Source organism: Pristis pectinata, chromosome 19, assembly GCF_009764475.1.
Source record: "Pristis pectinata isolate sPriPec2 chromosome 19, sPriPec2.1.pri, whole genome shotgun sequence".
NCBI lineage: Eukaryota > Metazoa > Chordata > Chondrichthyes > Rhinopristiformes > Pristidae > Pristis > Pristis pectinata.
In genome coordinates this window covers 42,092,119-42,113,491 of record NC_067423.1, presented here as the reverse complement: position 1 = coordinate 42,113,491, position 21,373 = coordinate 42,092,119, and the positions used below count along the sequence as shown (strand labels likewise).

At 45.3% G+C, this 21,373-nt stretch overlaps 1 protein-coding gene across 1 annotated transcript in view; it reads left to right on the top strand.

The window, feature by feature from the left end:
* The window catches only part of ntn4 (netrin 4), an 89,329-nt gene that overhangs the window by 22,874 nt on the left and 45,082 nt on the right, over window positions 1-21,373 (top strand). Inside the window, exon 3 of the mRNA XM_052033702.1 lies at window positions 19,304-19,579. Coding sequence (XP_051889662.1) covers window positions 19,304-19,579 — 276 coding nt within the window. The remainder of the gene's footprint in view (window positions 1-19,303; window positions 19,580-21,373) is intronic.

The window sequence follows — 21,373 nt, the reverse complement described above, 5'->3', positions numbered from 1 at the left end:
GATCCACACATCCTGATTTCCCAGCAGTGAGCCACACCTTCTGATCTCCCGGCAGTAATCTGTTCTGACCCCTTTCACAGCCATAATCCATATTTCCTGCCTTTTCTAGCATCATTCCAGACTGGCATTCCATACTGCCCAGCTTTTCCAGCACTCATCCATATTACCCAATATTTCCAATAGTATTCAATACTGCCCAATTTTCCCAAGCATAATCCATACTTCCCCCTATCCAGGTTTAACATCCAATGCCCAACATTCCCAGTCCTGATCTGTACTCCCATTTTCCCCAGCAGCATTCAATATTGTTTAAATTTTCGAGCTATTATCCACACTGCCGAACTTTGCCCATAGGAATCTGTGCTGTGCCTTTTCTCCCAGCAGTAATCCACACTGCCAGACATTCCCATCAATAATCTGTACATTCCCACTTTGACAGCAGCAATCTGTGCTTTCCAGTTGCAAAGGGTACAGCGCACTTTTCCCAATGGGAATGCAAACTGCCAAACATTCCTACGGTAATCTGTACTGCCAAACATTGCCATCTGTAACCCACACATCCGAACTTTTCCTGCTGTAATTATTTCCCCTCACCTTTCCCAGCAGTACCCTGGTCTACCCAACTTTCCCAGCAGTGATCCATACCATCCAGTCTTCCCACAGCAATCTGCACTGCCGACCTATCCCAGCTGTAATCCGTACTGCCTGCCTCAGATTGCAGGAAGAAGCCGGAGCGCTGAGGGAAACCCACATACTCACAGGGAGAACGTGCAAACTCCACACAGATAGTGGGTGTGTGGAACGAGCTGCCAGAGGAAGCCGTAGAGGCAAGTACAATTACAGTTTTTAGATTTAGATTTAGGTATCTTTATTAGTCACATGTACATCGAAACACACAGTGAAATGCATCTTTTGCGTAGAGTGTTCTGGGGACAGCCCGCAAGTGCCGCCACGCTTCCGGCGCCAACATAACATGCCCACAACTTCCTAACCCGTACGCCTTTGGAATGTGGGAGGAAACCGGAGCACCCGGAGGAAACCCACGCAGACACATGGGGAGAACGTACAAACTCCTTACAGACAGCAGCCAGAATTGAACCCAGGTCGCTGGTGCTGTAAAGTGTTACGCTAATTGCTACACTACTGTGCATCTGAATAACTTCTGATCCTATATTTCTGGGAAACCTTTGAGGACATTTGTAAGTAGTTGGTATTAGACGACTTTGAGTATATTCCCATTCTTTAAATTGCAATGGGGGTTCCAGGAAGGGTGTGTGCTGTAGATATTAATGTACCAGCAATAAGATAGATATAATAGTGGACTGTTAGTGTATTTAGTTAGATGGGGCCAGTCATGGAACAGGAGATGCAGGATGGGTGCAGTGGAATGTTCTCGCACGTGCTAATCCTGTAATGCCGGGCTGTCCCATGCAGCGATTCTGTCATCACAAAACTCTAATCTTCAGCTCCGCGTAAGTCGCACGGAAGATTCTGAAGCCGGGTGAAATTACTAGTCATTAGTTTGCACGCATCCCGAGAACACACCACAAGTGGTAATTCCAGTTGAAAGATCAACTGCAAATTCACACACATATCAAAGAATGAAACTGCTTCAGGGTGTGTGTCATTGAGGTATTGAAGTATTTGAAAAGAATTCTGAAACAAGTTAACTCATGTACTCTGCACAGGGGTGATTACACTCTGTGTGTTTGCACTGCATAGGGCTAAATTGAAAAATACTTAGCATTTAACACAGCCACAGACTCGCTCTCTTGTTGCTGTGGAGACAGGACTACATAATAAACTACTGAAAGCCAGCCTGATTCCTCACTAGCTGTCCAGTAGTGCAAGTAAGATAAGATAAGATATCTTTATTAGTCACATGTACATCAAAATACACAGTGAAATGCATCTGTTTGCGTAGAGTGTTCTGGGGGCAGCCCACAAGTGTCGCCACACTTCTGGTGCCAAAGTGACCCAAAGAATAGATCCTGTGAATGTCAATGCAGTCCCTTGAGCTGGAAAATAAAACAGGACATGGCATTAAGGAATAATTTGTAAGCTTTCCCTACTGTTGCATGGATTTGATGAAAAACTTAGAGGAAAAAGTCAAGGAAAAAGTTAGAGAAAAACTATGGTGATAGAGTTCAGAGTTCTAACACTAGAAAGGTGCCTTTCAGATGTGGTGCAAGCAAGCGTACAGTTTTTGATAGTGAAATCTCAAACGCCATCCCCTGCAAAGCTTTGAATGCTCGGGATCGGTTAGATCTTCCAGGATTTTTGTGAGCTGGAGATATGAAGGAATATGTATCTGAGCCAGGTTTATGGAACTGAGTTGTAGATCCATATGATTGAGAGGACTAGAACGTAAAAGCAAGGATGTACTGCTGAGGCTTTATAAGGTGTTGCTTAGACCGTATTTGGAATCTTGTGAGCAATTTTGGGCCTCGTATCTAAGGAAAGATGTGCTGGCCTTGGAGAGGGTCCAGAGGAGGTTCACAAGAATGATCCCAGGAATGGAAGTCTTAATGTATGAGGAGCGTTTGATGTCTCTGGGCCTGTACTCGATGGAATTCAGAAGGATGAGGGGGAATCGCATTGAAACCTATTGAATACTGAAAGGCCTGGATAGAGTGGACGTGGAGAGGATGTTTCCATCAGTGGGAGAGTCTAGGATCCGAGGGCACAGCCTCAGAATAAAGGGACGTCCCTTTAAAACTGAGATGAGGAGGAATTTCTTCAGCAGAGGGTGGTGAATCTGTGGAATTCGTTGCCACAGAGGCCTGTGGAGGCCAAGTCATTGTGTGTACTTAAGGCAGAGATTGATAGGTTCTTGATTGGTAAGGGGGGGGGGTTAAGGGTTACGGGGAGAAGACGAGAGAATGGGGTTTTTAAAAAATCAGCCATGATTGAATGATGGAGCAGACTAAGATACAGGAACCTAATTTGGCTCCTATATCTTATGATTGAATTGAATGAAGCCCTGAAATGAGACCCAAGAGAATGCAACAGGTGAGTCACAGGACTTTGCAAGCCACCTGGAACTGGATCAGTTGACCGTTAACTGGTTATTTACAGGTGACCAGGGGCAGGGAGAACAGTTTGATAATTCAAAAATAAAATGCTGCAACATTGGATGCCTGAACCTGATGGAAGCTCGTCGACCTGAAGCAATAGTTCACTTTCTGTCTCCACAGACGCTGCCTGACCTACTGAGGATTTCCAGCACTTTCCGTTTTTATTTTGGAATCCTTTGACATTTTGTTAGTGAAGCTATGACTGTCAGTAGGTAATTGCAATTTCACAGATGTGAAGTGCTGGCACATCAAAGATTGGATTACTTGTGGAATCCGGGAGCTCAGCCTGAGGGGACGCCTTCTATGTGAGGTAGAGTTAATTCCAGCGAAGTGTGTGGAGATATGCAAAGCTGTGAAGCTTCCCAAAGTCCGACCAGGAATGTTTGAGGGCTCAGAGGGAAATGTGAGGCAGGCCAAACAGGGAGCATAACCAGGCAGGTCCAGCTGTTACAAGTCATAGAGAAATACAGGACAGAAACAGGCCCTTCGGCCCACAAAACCTGTGCTGATCAAACACCCGTTTCTAATCTGACCCGAACCCATTTTATTCTCCACATTCCTATTAACCTCCCACCACCCCAGATTCTACCACACACTAGGGTGAATTTACAATGGCCAGTTAACCTACTTTTAGGGGTGTGCGAGGAAACCCGAGCACTCAGAGGAAACCCATGCAGTCACAAGGAGAACATGCAATCTCCACACAGACAGCACCCGAGGTCAGGATGGAACCTGGATCACTGGGACTGTGAGGCAGCAGCTGCACCACCAGGCTCCAGGATAGTGGAGGCAACACAAGCGGTTTATAAAGAAACGTCCTTTGCATGGGAGAGAGTGCGTGTGATGTGGATTGGAGGACCATTTCTACAATGAGAGCACAATGACAAAGGCATTGAAGGTCTCTGGAGTAAGGAGATGAGCTGTGATGGAGGCAGGGACATACTGAGAGCACGAGCTGAAGTTGATGCCAGACAAGCTCATTGCCACCAGACGTACTTATGCCAAGATGCAACATTTCACCTTGACTGGAGCCACCTGTAGTGCGCTCCCGAGGCTCACGACTGCATGGCCAGATTCTGCTCTAGCTCCATCTACAAGTTTGCAGATGACACCACCGTAGTAGGCCGTATCTCAAATAACGATGCGTCAGAGTACAGGAAGGAGATAGAGAGCTCAGTGGCATAGTGTCACGACAACAACATTTTCTCAATGTCAGCAAAACAAAAGAGCTGGTTATTGACTTCAGGAAAGGGGTTGGTGTTCATGCACCTGTCTATATTAATGGTGCTGAGGTCGAGAGGCTTCAAGTTCCTAGGAGTGAACATTGCCAATAACCTGTCCTGATCCAACCACATAGATGCCACGGCCAAGAAAGCTCACCGGCACCTCTACTTCCTCAGGAGGCTAAAGAAATTTGGCATGTCCCCTTTGACACTCACCAACTTTTATCGATGCATCATAGAAAGCATCCTATCTGGATGCATCATGGCTTGGTATGGCAACTGCTCTGGCCAGGACCATAAGAAACTGCAGAGAGTTGTAGACACAGCCCAGCACATCACAGAAACCAGCCTCCCCTCCATGGACTCTGTCTATACCTCTCGCTGCCTTGGTGAAGCAGCCAGCATAATCAAAGACCCCACCCACCTGGGTCATTCTCTCTTCTCTCCTCTCCCATCAGGCAGAAGATACAGGAGCCTGAGGGCATGTACCACCAGGCTCAAGGACGGCTTCTATTCCATGGTGATAAGACTATTGAACGGTTCCCTTATACGATGAGATGGACTCTTGACCTCACAATCTACCTTGTTATGACCTTTCACCTTATTGTCTACCTGCACTGCACTTCCTCTGTAGCTGTGACACTTTACTCTGTACTGTTATTGTTTTTACCTGTACTACCTCAATGCACTCTTTACTAACTCCATGTATCTGCACTGTGTGATGAATTGACTTGTACGATCGGTATGCAAGACAAGTTTTTCTTTGTACCTCAGTACAAGTGACTATAATAAACCAATACCGATACACTGAGGCAGCTGGGAGATGCTCTTTAAAGCTGGTGAAGCAATAGAATCAAAGGAGACATGATGTGACTTTCATCGTAGTGGGCCAGATGGCTGACACATCCATACTTGGAATTAACACAGTACAGCAGATGGAACTAATAAAGGTCATAAAGATCGATTCAATGCAAGCAGGAGGCTAAAGAAATTTGGCATGTCCCCTTTGACCCTCACCGATTTTTACCGATGCATCACAGAAAGCATCCTATCTGGATGCATCACAGCTTGGTACGGCAACTGCTCTGCCCAGGACTGCAAGAAACTGCAGAGAGTTGTGGACACAGCCCAGCACATCACAGAAACCAGCCTCCCCTCCATGGACTCTGTCTATACTTCTTGCTGCCTTGGTAAAGTAGCCAACATAATCAAAGACCCCACCCACCCCGGACATTCTCTCTTCTCCCCCCTCCCATCGGGCAGAAGATACAAAAGCCTGAAAGCACATACCACCAGGCTCAAGGACAGCTCCTGTCCCGCTTTAATAAGACTATTGAACGATAAGAGGGATTCTTGACCTCACAATCTACCTTGTTATGACCTTGCACCTTATTGTCTACCTGCAATGCACTTTCTCTGTAATTGTTTCACTTTATTCTGCATTCTGTTATTGTACTGCCTCAATGCATTGACCTGTACGATTGGTACGCAAGACAAGTTTTTCACTGTACCTTTGTACCAGTGACAATAGTAAACCAATTCCAATTCAAACCGCAAACCTCGCAGATGAATATGCAGATGTTTTTTAACAGAGCTGAGAAACTAGAAGACGACTACTATCTTGACCTGGATAAGAGGTAGCAGCCAGTAGTTCACCCACTAGAACATTTCCACTGGGTAGCAAAGAGAAACGTTGAGCTGAGTTGGAGAGAGTGACTAAGGCAGAGACGGCAGTCCTAGTAGATACATCTACCCCCGAGTATCCAGCTTGGGGTGTGTTGAGAAATCAGATGGCAAGTGAGAATTTGCTTAGATCCAAGAGATCTTAATGGTGCTCCAAAGAGAAGTTGCTAGACGATGAAGATACTGGAAAATATTTTGCCAGATCTGAGAAGAGCAATATTTTTCAGTGCTGGATGCAAGGAATGGGTTCGGGCACGTAGAGCTCGGTGAGCAGGGTTCATGTTTAACCTGTTCCAACTTGTTATTTGTTAGATACAGTTGGAGAATGTTATTTGTAATCAACACAGCACCAGAGGAATTTCAGCAAGGACTGGATGTTGCACTTCAAGGTCTCACCGGGATAAAGACAACAGCAGATGGTATGTCGGTCCTTGAAGGAGAAAAGGTGGAAGGGGCAGGATTAGACCATGACCAGAGGCAGGGAGAAGCGGCTGAAGATGACCAAGTAGAGTCAAACAGCACAGAAGCAGGCCCTTCAGCCCAACTGCTCCATGCCGACCAGGATTCCCATCTAAGCCAGTCCCATTTGCCCGCTTTTGGCCCATATCCCTCGAAACCTTTCCTATCCATGTACCTGTCCAAGTACCTTTTTAAATGTTGTTAATGTACCTGCCTCAACCACAGCTCATTCCATATACGGACACACCTTGTTGCCCCTCAGATTATATTAAATCTCTCCCTAAACCTATGCCCTCTATTTCTTGATTCCCCAACCCTGGGAAAAAGACTGTGCACATTCACCCTATCTGTGCCCCTCATAATTTTATATACCCCTATATGATCACCCCTCATTCTCCTACGCTCCAATGAAAACAGTCCCAACCTGTTCAACCTCCCTCCATAACTCAGTCCCTCGAGTCCAGGCAACATCCTCGTAAATCTCCTCTGTGCTCTTTCCAGAAATGGACGGCTTATTCTGAAGGTATACGCCCCATCACCCCAGTTCTAGATACCCCAACAGGGAGAGCATCCTCTCAGCATCCACCCTGTCAGTACCCCTCAGAATCTTGCATGTTTCAATCAGATCGCCTTAAGATGACCAGGGAGATGAGGGAACATTCGCAGAAATGTGAGACCTGTGGATCTCCTGCAAGGATCCAGCCAAAGGAGAATCATTCCCTCTGGTCAGGACAGACACCAGACCAATTTTACGCCTGGATGGGAAAATTTATCTGGTGACAGTTGATTGTTCTTCAAATTTCCAAGAGATGGACTTCTTAGAAAACACCCTCCCACTGAAGAGCATTTGCCAGCTGGAAGGACAGTTTGCTTGATGTGGAGCTCCTGAGGTGCCAATCACTGATGCCATGTTGCAGTCCACAGCAGACAACTTGGTGAGGTTCTCGAAGGAACAGCAGTTCCATCAGCAGGCAGCATCAGCTCACTTTTCAGAGTAATGGAAAGGCAGAGAAGTCTGGGAAAAGTGGCCAAGGGACTGAGTCAGCTCAGTCAGAACCTACTCGAACACCCCAGCCTTCCTCAACACCCAGCCCTGGGGGTGGGGGACCATCCTTGGCAGAGACGTATGAGTAGATGAACGAGAACCATGACTGCTATACATGGTTCTACAGTTTAGGAAGACCTCTGGAAGCGACCAAGGCAGGCGGGCACCCTGCTTCAACAGGAGTGTCCATCAGCTGCCACCACTGGGAGGCAGGGGAGGAAGTGAGGTGGAGGTGGTTGAGAGCTTCAAGTTCCTAGGTGTAAACACCACCAACAATTTGTCCTGGTCCAGCCACATGGACGCCACGGCCAAGAAAGCTCACCAGCGCCTCTACTTCTTCAGAAGGCTAAGAAAATTCAGCATTTCCCCAATGACCTTCACCAATTTTTACAGATGCACCATAGAAAGTATCCTATCCGGATGCATCACGGCTTGGTACGGCAACTGCTGTGCCCGGGACCGCAAGAATTTGCAGAAAGTTGTGAACGCGGCCCAGTCTGTCACGCAAACCAGCCTCCCCTCCGTTGACTCCGTCTGCACTTCCCGCTGCCTCGGGAAAGCAGCCGACATAATCACAGACCCCTCCCACCTGGGTCGTTCTCTCATCTCTCCTCTCCCATCAGGCAGAAGATACAAAAGACTGAGAGCACGTACCACCAGGCTCAAGGACAGCTTCTATCCTGCTGTTATAAGACTTGAACAGTCCTCTCATACGCTAAAAGATGAACCCTTGATCTCCCAATCTAACTTGTGGCTCTTACACTTCATTTGTTTGCCTGCAGTGCAATTTCCCTCTAACTGTCACACTTTATTCTGCATTCTGTTTTCCTTTACCTCATTTACCTCATTTTCAACTATCTTATTTAACCTACGTTTGCAATGATCTGTCTGGATGGCATGCAAACAAAAGCTTTTCACTGTACCTCGGTACATGTGACTGTAACAAACTAATACCAATACCAACTCCTGACTGGTATTGGTTTATTATTATCACTTGTACCTCGGTACAGTGAAAAACTTGTCTTGCATACCGATCGTACAGGTCAATTCATTACACAGTGCATTGAGGTAAAAACAATAACAGTACAGAGTAAAGTGTCACAGCTACAGGGAAGTGCAGTGCAGGTAGACAATAAGGTGCAAGGTCATACAAGGTAGATTATGAGGTCAAGAGTCCATCTCATCGTATAAGGGAACCATTCAATAGTCTTACAACAGTGGGGTAGAAGCTGTCCTTGAGTCTGGTGGTACGTGCCCTCAGGCTTCTGTATCTTCTGCTTGATGGGAGAGGAGAGAAGAGAGAATGACTCGGGTGGGTGGGGTCTTTGATTATGCTGCTGCTTCACCAAAACAGCGAGAGGTAAAAATAGAGTCCAAGGAGGGGAGGCTGGTTTCTGTGACGTGCTGGGCTGTGTCCACAACTCTCTGCTGTTTCCTGCGGTCCTGGGCAGAGCAGTTGCCGTACCAAGCCGTGATGCATCCAGATCAGCCCAATGCCAGTCACGGCAGGAGAGAGTGGAGACTCGACACACACCACTCCCTCGATCACACGAGATAGGGGCAACTCTTAATGGAAAAACAGGTGCCATTTCAGAAGACCACTGGGGGGCTTGCAAAACAGAAGCAGATGTGGAGACACCAAAGGGTGCACCATTAACCTGAACACTGAGAACACCACAGCTCGGCAATAGGTCCTGGGGAAAGCACAGCCTGTGAGGACCAGGTTGGGAAGGACCTACGTATCTCAAGGGCTTTCTACCAAAGTAAAACATGCAGAGACTAGGCAGTGACTGGGATCTTCTTTTACTTTCTTTTGTCTTTCACTAAAAGGAGGGATGTAACATGTGTATCATATGAAGTTTCAGTGTGCGGACAATCATCGTTCCTACAGTGCTCTCACCCCGGTAAGGATTGTTTCAAGCGGACGACTGCTTCTGGTGTTGAAACAGGTTCGGGACAAGAAGTTCCACATCCAGGCTGTTGGAAAGAAAGCTGTGAGGATAGTGCCCGGTCCTGTGAGTCGCTCCATTGCAGCTGAAATGACCAGCTACTTGTGATATCTTAGAGCGAATAGGCAGGTATTGAGATAGGGCATGTGGTCAGTGCTGCAGTGTATGAACCATGCACACTGACCTGCAGCAAGACCATGTAAGCTTGATAATGATACTGACCAGGTCATCTGTTTTGGTTGAGCAGGAGATAAGATAAGATTTCTTTATTAGTCACATGTACATTGAAACACATAGTGAAATGCATCTTTTGCATTGAGGGTTCTGAGGCAGCCCGCAAGTGTCGCCACGCTTCCAGTGCCAACATAGCATGCCCACAGAGCTGGGTAGGATACCCTCTGCTCTGTGAATTGTGTCATGGGACATCTTGCATTTGGGCGTCAGTTCAAATCTCTTGTGCCCACATCTCTCTACCCACAGAGTGTGGTACCACCCCCAGCCATGGCTGGCATTCAAGTTGCACTGACCCTCTCAACAGTCAACCTTTATACTCTCCTTTGTTTGAGGAAACTCGATCTATGAGCAAACTAATAAGTAGCCAACATTCACAAGCTGCCGACTTGGTAAACAGGAAACCCTTTAGGTCACAAATATTTAATTTGTTCTTTCCAAATCTCTTTTATCCATAGATTTTTTTGTTTTATTTTGTGGGTTTTGGCATGAATCGACATTGATCATAGAACGTTACAAGAATTTTTCAGCCCATCTTACTTGCGACAGTTCTTCATTAGAAACCTTACTCCCTGCTTTTTCCTCCTGCTCCTGCTAAGTGTTTATTCAACTCCTCAAATAACCATGAGTCAGAGTACAGGAAGGAGATAGAGAGCTTTGTGACATGGTGTCATGACAACAACCTTTTCCTCAGTCAGCAAAACAAAAGAGCCGGTCATTGACCAGGAAAGGGCATGGTGTACATGCACCTGTCTATCTCAACGGTGCTGAGGTCAAGAGGGTTGAAAGCTTCAAGTTCCTAGGAGTCAACATCACCAGTAGTCTGTCCTGGTCCAACCACATAGACACCATGGCCAAGGAAGCTCCCTAGCGCCTCTACTTCCTCAGGAGGCTAAAGAAATTTGGCACGTTCCCTTTGACACTCACCAACTTTTATCGATGCAGCATAGAAAGCATCCCATCTGGATGTATCACGGCTTGGTATGGCAACTGCTCTGCCCGGGACCGCGAGAAACTGCAGAGGGTTGTGGACACAGCCCAGCGCATCACAGAAACCAGCCTCCCCTCCTTGGACTCTGTCTTTACCTCTCGCTGCCTTGGCGAAGCAGCCAGCATAATCAAAGACCCCACCCACCTGGGACATTCTCTCTTCTCTCCTCTCCCATCAGGCAGAAGATACAGAAGCCTGAGGGCACGTACCACCAGGCTCAAGGACAGCTTCTACCCCACTGTGATAAGACTATTGAATAGTTTCCTTAAATGATGAGATGGACTTTTGGCCTCACAATCTACCTTGTTTGACCTTATTGTCTGCCTGCACTGCACTTCCCTGTAGCTGTGACACTTTACTCTGTATTCTGTTATTGTTTTTACCCTGTACTACCTCAATGCACTGTGTAATGAATTGACCTGTATGAATGGTATGCAAGACAAGTTTTTCACTGTACCTCGGTACAAGTGACAATAATAAACCAATACCAATACCAACTCCCTTTTCAAATTTACTATCCACTTCTTTCTGGTGGTAGATTTCAGATCAAAACTCATCCTCCATTTGGCTATCTTGTCAATTATTTCAACTTTCTAGTTGAACAGAATAAACTGGAAATTTAAGAGAGTGCCGAAGACAAGAATTTGGTTAATAATTCTTCGTTAATGATTGGTTAATTTGGTTAATGTTGGAATTCATCATCCTGGGGGAAGGAGGCGCTGTTTTGTGCTTTGTGGAAATATCAGACAGAATTTAAATTTTGTTTGATGCTTAATGTGTACTTTTTAAAGAGCTTACAGCAAACAAAAAGTTATACTTTATAATTAACTCTTAGTAGATTGTAATTAATTTAAAGTAAACCCGGTATGAGGGATGCTTTGGCTAAGGTAGATTGGGAAATTACATAATATGATAAGGTAGTGGAAAACATTTAAAGAAATATTTCAAAATTCTCAATAAATTCCACGTGAAAAGTCATCCAATCATAGCTAATGTAGAGGTTTGGGTTAACATTATATAGTATGAGGTTAAAGGAAGAGGCTTATAATTCCTCATGTTTGCAACATTCAACCCATCGGCTGTATGCCAATCCCTTCCATCTCATTCCATCGTTTCTTTTCTAGCAACCTGTTCTCTCACACATGCCCATTAACACACCCCGATTCTTGCATCAGCCACCTACGCTAAGGGTAATTTACGGTAGCCAATTAACTTATCAACCAACACATCTTGGTAATTGGTTTATTATTGTCACATGTACCAAGATACGGTGAAGAGCTTTGTTTTGCATGCCATCCAGACTGATCGTTCCAAACATAAGTATACCGAGGTAGTAAAACGTAAAGGCAATAACAGAATGCAGAAAATGGTGTTACAGTTACAGAGAAAGTGCAGCGCAGGCAGGCAATAAGGTACAAGTGCCATGGTGAGGTCTGCTCAAGAGTATAATAACAGCAGGGCTGAGCCTGGTGGTGCAGTTCTCAAACTTCTGTATCTTCTTCCCAATGGGAGGGGGGAGAAGAGAGAATGACCGGGGTGGGAGGGGTCTTTGATTATGTCGGCTGCTTTCCCAAGGCAGTGGGAAGTGTAGACAGAGTCAATGGAGGGGAGGCTGGTTTACGTGATGGACTGGGCTGTGTCCACAACTCCCCGCAGTTTCTTGCAGTCTTGGGCAGAACAGTTGCCGTACCAAGCTGTGGTGCATCTGGATAGGATTGATATTGGAAATGGTTTATTATTGTCACTTGTACTGAGGTACAGTGAAGAACTTGTCTTGCATACCGTTCATACAGATCAATTCATTACACAGTGCATTGAGGTAGTACAGGGTAAAAACAATAACAGAATACAGAGTAAAGTGTCACAGCTACAGGGAAGTGCATTGCAGGTAGACAATAAGGTGCAAGGTCACAACACAGGATGCTTTCTATGGTGCATTTGTAAAAATTGATGGGGGTCATTGGGGATATGCCAAATTTCTGAGCAAGTAGAGGTGCTGGGGAAATTAGGAAGACCAAAACCAGATCACTCCTCTGGACCTGAAACCTTGCATTCAGGCATTCCAGAAGGGGAGTCTGCAGAGATAACAGAAGCATTACTGGTGTTCTTCCAAAATTCACTGGATTCTAGAACAGTGCCAGCACATTGGAGGATAGGCAAAAGTGACACTGTTATTTAAGGGAGGGAAAAGCATAGGGAACTACTGAGCAATTGGGCATCTGTCAGTTGTTGGCAACATAGTGGAAGTGATCATTGACAGGCACTTAGAAAAAATATAACAAAGTAGAATTAGCATGGTTACTTGGAGAGACTGCAAATGCTAGAATCTGGAGCAAACAAACATCTGGAATCTGGTCCAGATGAAGGGTCTCAACCCAAAAGGTCGACTGTCCGTTTCCTCCACAGATGCTGCCTGACCCGCTAAGTTCCTCCAGCATCTTGTTTTTTTGCTTCAGCATGGTTACTTGTTTGATTTTAGAACCATAATTTCTCCAGTACTTTCTTATTAGTGCCATTAATGAAGGAAAACCATACTTAACTTATCTGAAAAAGTTTTCTTTTGAAGATATAACTATCAGGGTAGATAAGGGGGAAGTAGTCGATGTTGTATATCTAGAATTTGAAAAAGCTTTCAATAAGGCATCTCGTAAAAGGCTGTTATAGAAAATAAAGGTTCAAGGTGCTGGGATAACAACAATACAGGACAGAAAACAGAGTGGGAATTAAAAGTTTGTTGTCAGATTGGTAGACTGATACTAATGATGTGCCTCAGTCATTGGTCTTGGGCTTTTCCCAACTTCTATTGGTGGCTGAGAGTGTACTATGTTCAAATTTGCTGCTGATACAAAGATGGGTGAGAAGGCAAACTGTGAGCATGGAAAAGGTGCAAAGAGCTAGAACTGGAACAGTCACATGGATGAGAAGTTGGCAGATCGAGCACAATGTTGGCAAGAAGAATAGAAAATAGAAAACTTTTTAAACTGAGAAAGTAATAAGTGTGCAAGAGATGCTGGAGGAACTCGGCGGGTCAGGCAGCATCTATGGAGGGAAATGGACAGTCGATGTCTCAGGTTCAGACCCTTCACTGAGACCCTTCATCCAGTCCAGATGAAGGGTCTCAATCCAAAACGTCAACTGTCCATTTCTCTCCACAGGTGCTGCCTGACCCGTTGAGTTCCTCCAGCATCTCTTGTGTGTTGATCCAGATTCCAGCATCTGCGGTCTCTTGTGTCTCCAAATAATAACTGTGCATGGGATCTGGGTTCGTAGATTCATTAGGTTCAGAAGGCAAAACAAGAGGAAATCAAGTAATTAGGAAGGCAAGTGTATGTTTATTGCAAAGGGGTTGGAGTACAAAAGTAAGGAAGCCTTGCTGAGGTCATGGAGAGATGTGGTGAGGTTGTGCTGTTGTGATCTCCAGACCTAAGGAAGGATAAACCTACCTTCGAGGGAGCCCGGTATGGATTGATTCCTGGGATGAGGAGATTGCCCAATGTTTGGGATTGGTCTATACTCACTGGAGTCCTGCACACACAAGATGGGGTGATCTTGACGAGGCTGAGAGGGTTTGATTGGCTGAGGTTCCTTACTCCTGCTGGAGAGTTTCGAACTTGGAGACATGGTGTCAGGCTGAAGGTTTGGCAGAGGACATGGTGTCAGGTTGAAGGTTTGGCAGAGGATTGCCAAGTTTTAGAGCTCTTCACCTCACAGGAAGCTGACACTGAGGGTGTGCAAGGCTGAGACCTATAGATTTATGAACAGAGTGGTTCTGGGGATAGGGCAGGAAGGTGGGTTTGGGTCACAGGGTCTTACTGCATTGCAGAGCAGACTCAAGAGGCAGTGAGCCCAGTCCTGCTTCTAATCCTTATACTCTCTGCTTACTGACTCTCCCAGCAGTGGAAAGAGTTCACTTCTCTCCACTCTTTCAAAACCATTCATGATTTGGAACATTTCTGTTAAATCTCCCCATTTCCGCTCCAGGAATCTGTCCATGACTCCTTATTCCCATCACCAATTTTTATCAATGCACCATAGAAAGCATCCTATCTGGATGCATCACGGCTCGGTCTGGCAACTGCTCTCCCTGTGACCGCAAGAAACTGCAGAGAGCTGTGGACACAGCCCAGCACATCACGGAAACCAGCCTCCCCTTCACAGACTCTGTCTACACTGCCTCGGTAAAGCAGCCAACATAATCAAAGGCTCCACCCACCCTGGACATGCTCTCTTCTCCCCCCTCCTATTGAACAGAAGATACAAAAGCCTTAAAACCCGTAGAACCAGGCTCAAGGACAGCTTCTATCCCGCTGTTATAAGACTATTGAATGGTCCCCCTGTACGATAAGATGGATTCTTGACCTCACAATCTACCTCATTATGACCTTGCACCTTGTTGTCTGCCTGCACTGGACTTTCTCTGTAACTGCAACATTTTACTCTTCATTCTGTTATTGTTTCTCCCGTGTACTACCTCAATGTATGATGTGACGAAATGATCTGTATGGACGGCATGCAAAACAAAACCTCGGTACATGTGACGATCATAAACCAATTTACCTAGTAAGCATCAGTAGCCTCTCCGAGACCTTGATGTCTTTTCTAAACTATGCTCACTGGACCTGAACTCAAAATCTTGCAGGATGTACACGCCAGTCAGTTAGTACAATGTTCAGGTCGCATTGATTCCCTGCAGAAAACAGGTTGGAGTTTAAAGTGTGTTCGATAGCAGGTTCATCCATGAATCACCAGGGCACAGAAGTGACCAAAGCCCTAAATTGCTTCTGTCTCCCCTCCTGCTCAACATATTTCACTCACCAGTCTCCCACGGTCAAGATGCAATGCTGTAAATGTGCAAGGTATTGGTATTGGTTTATTATTGTCACTTGTACCAAGGTACAGTGTAAAACTTGTCTTGCATACTGATCGTACAGATCAATTCATTACACAGTGCATTGAGGTAGTACAGGGTAAAAACAATAACAGAATGCAGAGTAAAGTGTCACAGCTACAGAGGAAGTGCAGTGCAGGTAGACAATAAGGTGCAAGGTCATAATGAGGTAGGTTGTGAGGTCAAGAGTCTATCTCATCATATAAGGGAACCGTTCAATAGTCTTATCACAGTGGTGCAGGAGCTGTCCTTGAGCTTGGTGGTAAAATTGCACCCATTCAATTCCCATTTGAGGTCATATGTTCTCTTTTTTTTAAATGCCCTAACCTTTATTATAACTCCCCATGCTCCCCTTTACACATACCACTTACATAAAAACATTACACCACACCCTGCTGTCGGTTGTTATACTGGTTTCTATTACAAATGTGAGCATCAAAAAGTATAATAAATTGACAAAAAACTTGTGTATACAGGATTGCATAAATATAACACATGCTTTATTCACCTCTACCATTCACCTCATAGCCTGTCAAATTCAGCAATAGCTGAAGTCTCTTGTTATTTTCTTGAGTTCAACAACAATCACATACCTTGAGTACAGAATAGATAAATACATGACTTACAAATCTGTAATTTAACCAGAGGGTTCACCTGAAAATTAAATCTTGATGCAAAGCTTCAGCAGTATGTTCATTCACTTACATCGGGTTATCACTGCAACTTTACTCTTAGATATCTGCCCCATTTCTGGGCAACACACACCATTTTCTCTTTCCTCCAATGTCTTCCTCTTTTCTCCCCCACTGCCTTGTAAGTCCTGTTCTGGGCAGTGTTTGCCCACAGTAGTGTTTGCCAGGTGAAGTCCTGGATAGACATTATGTTGCCTTCATGGGCTTGTGTGCATAGAACATAGAACATAGAACACTACAGCACAGTACAGGCCCTTCGGCCTACAATGTTGTGCCGACATTTTATCCTGCTCTAAGATCTATCTAACCCTTCCCTCCCACATAGCCCCCCATTTTTCTATCATTCATGTGTCTATCTAAGAGTCTCTTAAATGTCCCTAATGTATCTGCCCCCACAACCTCTGCTGGCAGTGCGTTCCACGCACCCACCACTCTCTGTGTAAAAAACTTACCCCTGACATCCCCCTTATACCATCTTCCAATCATCTTAAAATTAGGTCCCCTCGTCTTAGCCATTGTCGCCCTGGGATAAAGTCTCTGACTGTCCACTCGATCTGTGCCTCTTATCATCCTGTACACCTCTATCAAGTCACCTCTCATCCTCCTCCTCTCCAAAGAGAAAAGCCCCAGCTCACTCAAACCTATCCTCATAAGACATGGGACCTTGAGAATCATCGTGACTTCAGACAAGTGGAGGTTATGGAGGTTATACACAATTTTTACAACAAAGAACACAATTAGATATGTCATGATTGTCCCCCGATCTCTTTGTATTATGTGTACAATTACCAATGTTATATGTATTATTCTGTATTAATTTGAAAATTAATAAAAAGATTGAAAAATAAAGAACACAATTAGAACAAAAAAAAGTCCATTGTAGTACAAAGTAGTCACAGTGTTGCTATACTGAGGTAGCGAATAGGGTTATGCAGGTTGGTTCAAGAACCGAATGGTTGAAGGGAAGTAGCAGTTCTTGAACCTGGGGCTTCACTACATTGAATGCCTACAATGGAAGACAACTGACCAATGCATTACATGTGCCTGTCCCTCTGACACACAGGGTGTCTGATCCCCCTTGAATTCGCTGCTGGTAATTGTAACTTTTCAATACAAGATTGAGAAATGTTCATTTCATGATTCTCATTTTGCTTCAGTGTGTTGATGTGAAAATAATAAATCTTTAAAGACATCAGTCAAACTGTATCCCTGCACAGTTAATTGGGGGTCAGATTTTATATAAATGCAAAGCAATATCGAGCCATTGAAACAAAGCCAGTCCGAGGAAGAGTTTACATGACAACAGAGACTCACTGAAACGATGATGGCTTGTGCCCCTTGGCATACACACAGTGAAAGTGACCTCTCACATGGAATGTCTAAACTTGCCATGTGAATGCAACTCCTGGTGATTGAAATTTGCATTTCCAATTTGCTTTCTCATCTTCAAATTCCTCTCCATCCCTGTGACATTACTCCAGTGCTACAAACCTCTGCGAACCCTGTGTTACTGGCCTCCCCACCACTGGGGATCATGCCTTCATCAGTCCAGGACCCAAGCTGTAGAATTCCCCAGACCTCTCCGAACTTTCTACTCTCCTTTAAATCTTCGTCTTTAGCCAAGCGTGCGGTCATCTCTACTTCGGTAAAAAGTGATTATTCTCCTGTGGAGCACCTGCCGCCACTTCCTTGCAGTTTGGGTGCTAATAAATGAAAGCTGATGTTGTTTGTCATTAATTTTGAAAACGTAACCCAGAGCTTTGCAATGTATAATGTGTTACACCATGGTGAAGGCGCAATACATTGTACTGCTGGGATGAGGGAATCTAATATAGTATTGGGAAAGAACCACGCTACAGTGAAGGCACATTGCTGGGGGAGCAGCCAGCTGTTCTGTGTGAAGATTACACTGTACTGAGGAACTGCTGCACCTTCATTCTGTGGCTCCCTTCAACTATACAATTAAGACTTTGATCTGTATCTGCAGTCTCTTGTGTCTCTTGATCTAATGCTTCTCTGTGCTCTCCTCCCTCTGTTTCTGGAGCCTCTTCATCTGACATTCCTCCAACACTGGCCTCTCATATGTCACTGCCTTCCTTTGCGGACTGTGGCCGGTTGGACTGTTAGCCACCTGGATCCCACGCTCTGGAATTGTCATCCCCGTCGCCTCTCTCTACTACTTTACAATGCTTCCTTCGATCAAGCATGTCATGTGGTTTGTGCCGTTTTGTCCTATAAAGAATCTCAAAGTCAAAGTGGAGTTTATTGTCACGTGCACAAGTCCATGTGTGCACAGGTGCAATGAAAAACTTACTTGCAGCAGCATCACAGGCACATAGCAGCAGATAAGCAGCATTCACAAGAAAAACATAAATTAAACATAAATTATACACAACTTTTACAAGAAAGAGCACAATTAGAACAAAAAAAAAGTCCATTGTAGTGCAAAATGGTCATAGTGTTGCTGTACTAAGGTAGTGATAGGAGTTGTGCAGGTTGGTTCAAGAACCGAATGGTTGAAGGGAAGTAGCTGTTCTTGAACCTGGTGATGTGGGACTTCAGGCTTCTGTACCTCCTGCCCCATGGTAGCTGCGAAAAGATGGCACGGCCCGGATGGTGGGGATCTTTGATGATGGATGTTGCCTTCCTGAGGCAGCGTCTCCTGTAGATACTCCCGATCGTGGGGAGGGACGTGCCCGTGATGTGTTGGGCAGAGTCCACCATTCTCTGCAGCTTCTTACGTTCCTGCACATTCGAATTGCCATCCCAGACCATGATGCAACCAGTGAGGACACTTTCAACAGAAGTTTGTTAGATGTCATTTTCCTATGTTAAAGGCCCCATATTAAATAGTGAGAGTTTAGTTGAACTGTGTTTGGGGAGAGTGGGAAGTCTTTTGATCTTGGGTTGATTATTCCCTGTAACTGCTGTTTATTCCAAACTCATCACCTGATATTCTGAATAGTCTGATATATATGCTAGCAGCTGTTTGTGATCCATGTAAAGGTGGTTCAGCGTTCAGTCCTGGTTACCTGACCTTCCACATGCTCCTTCTCTTTAAACAGGTTATATTCCGTGCCCTCTCTCCGCCGCACTCTGTGCAGGACCCATACAGCCTTCAAGCTCAAGAAATGTTGAAAGTCACCAACATCCGTATACGAATGCTCAAGCGCCAGCCGTGTCCCTGCATGACACGTGCGACCGGCCTCAAACCACAGACGTTTGCGCATTATGCAGTCTATGACTTTATCGCGATGGGCAGCTGCTTCTGCAATGGCCACGCTGAGCAATGTGAGCCAGCCGAGGGCTTCACACCAGAGCAGGACAACACCCAGACCATGGTACGTATGTCCACCAGTACTCCACACCAGCACATAGGCTTGGGGCAGTAGAGGTACTCCCATCTCTGCAATTAATGCTGATTTGATTAGGTTGCTTTCTTTCCCTCCCACTGACTCATGGCAGAGCACTTTATTCATTCATTAGGGAAAAGGTCTGTTGTTCTATGGCCCGGATTTTGCTGGCTTTGCATGCAACTTCCAGCATTTCTCAATGTAGCTGCGGCGAACATAAATGGAAGTCTCAAACCTGCTGGGCGGGCTTGGCCAGCAATTTCCTGGCTGCACTCAGTTGCTGGACGTCCCCTGGAATCCAGCGGCGGAGACAAAGGTTGTGGAAACCCCCAGCACTTAGTTGGGAAAATTGCTGTCAAGGCAATTGCCTGGCACAAGATCTGAGACTCTGTTCAGTTGGATGGGGACTGCAGGGCTGTGGGGAAGAACAAGGTGAGTTAAAGTCTGGTTATTATTTGTGTTTTGTTTAATGTTTTTAATTATTTAAGTGTTTCTATATGTTTTACTTGATTATATTTTATATTAGTTAAAATTTTTAATTGCTTATTTTGTTGTTAATAGTTTAAAAAAACTTTCTGAATGTCAGAAACATATAGAGCTCTGACAAGATGGGGACAGGGCTTTACTGTCCGTCAGTGTTTGGCAAGAGCTCGTCTTGAGCCAATGAGATCAACTTCCCAGATTTGGAGAAGATACGAAATGGCGAATGTGGGCGGCAAGTGTGAGCAGTGGGTCCCACTCTGGAAAGTCCCAGCGTGAAGTACAATATGTAGTCAGTGAGATAACTTACAAGTCCCGCAGATCATACAGCACAGAAGCGGGCAGGTCAGTGCCAGTGTTGGCCTCCTCCCTTGAGGTCAAGTCATGAAATTGCTTGGTTCTGCCCGAGTACAGGAGGCAGCACCAATGCAGTCACCGATAGGCCGGGAAGAGAGTTGAGGGAGTGGGCCCAGGTAAGTCTGGCACATCCCACGAAGAGCCAGGCAGAGCGAGTAACCACGGCAACATCTCGAAGAAGTGAGTGGAGCTGCAGAAGTCGTTCAGTGGGAGAAGAGGCTCAGCCGGGCGAATGAGTGTGTTGGTGGCGGGGGAGCTTGTTGGGCCTCTGCTCCGGGAAGAAGCAGAGGGTCGTCAGACCGTCCTAATGTGGGATGGAGGAGCAAAGGGATTGAAAGGGGCCGAAACCTCAGGCGAGGAATTAAGAAACAATAGAAAGGATAACAGGGATAACAGTGCAGGGGTGATACTGTTGGCCATAGCATAACAGCAATAGAAAAGAACACCACAGCTATAATGAAGACAAAAATAGAATTTGTATGGATTGCTATAAAAGATAATGAGGAATTAATCGCATGAAGGGATGTAGTCCACAGGCCATCTGACAACGGAATAGAGGTAGGGGAAGAAATGTGCAGATAAATCAGGGAAATGAGTGAAAAACTTTAAATACTGATGAATAATCATGGGGATTTTAATGACCCCAGTTTTAATTGGAGGATGAGGTTGGTAAAGCGGATACGGGAATGGGATCCCTGCAATGTGTAGACACTCCCTTCTAACCCAGTATATAGATAGTCAAAGAGGGAGGATTCACTATTGGATCAATAACGGGGAGTGAACCAGAGCAGATAAAAGAAGTCAAAGTAGAGGAACACCTGGCCAGTAGTGACCATAAGAATACACTTGGATATCACTTTGAATACACTTTGTTCCTCTTCAAGTTACACACCATGCTGGAAATATATCTCTGTCCTTCATCATGGCTGCATCCTATCTGGATGC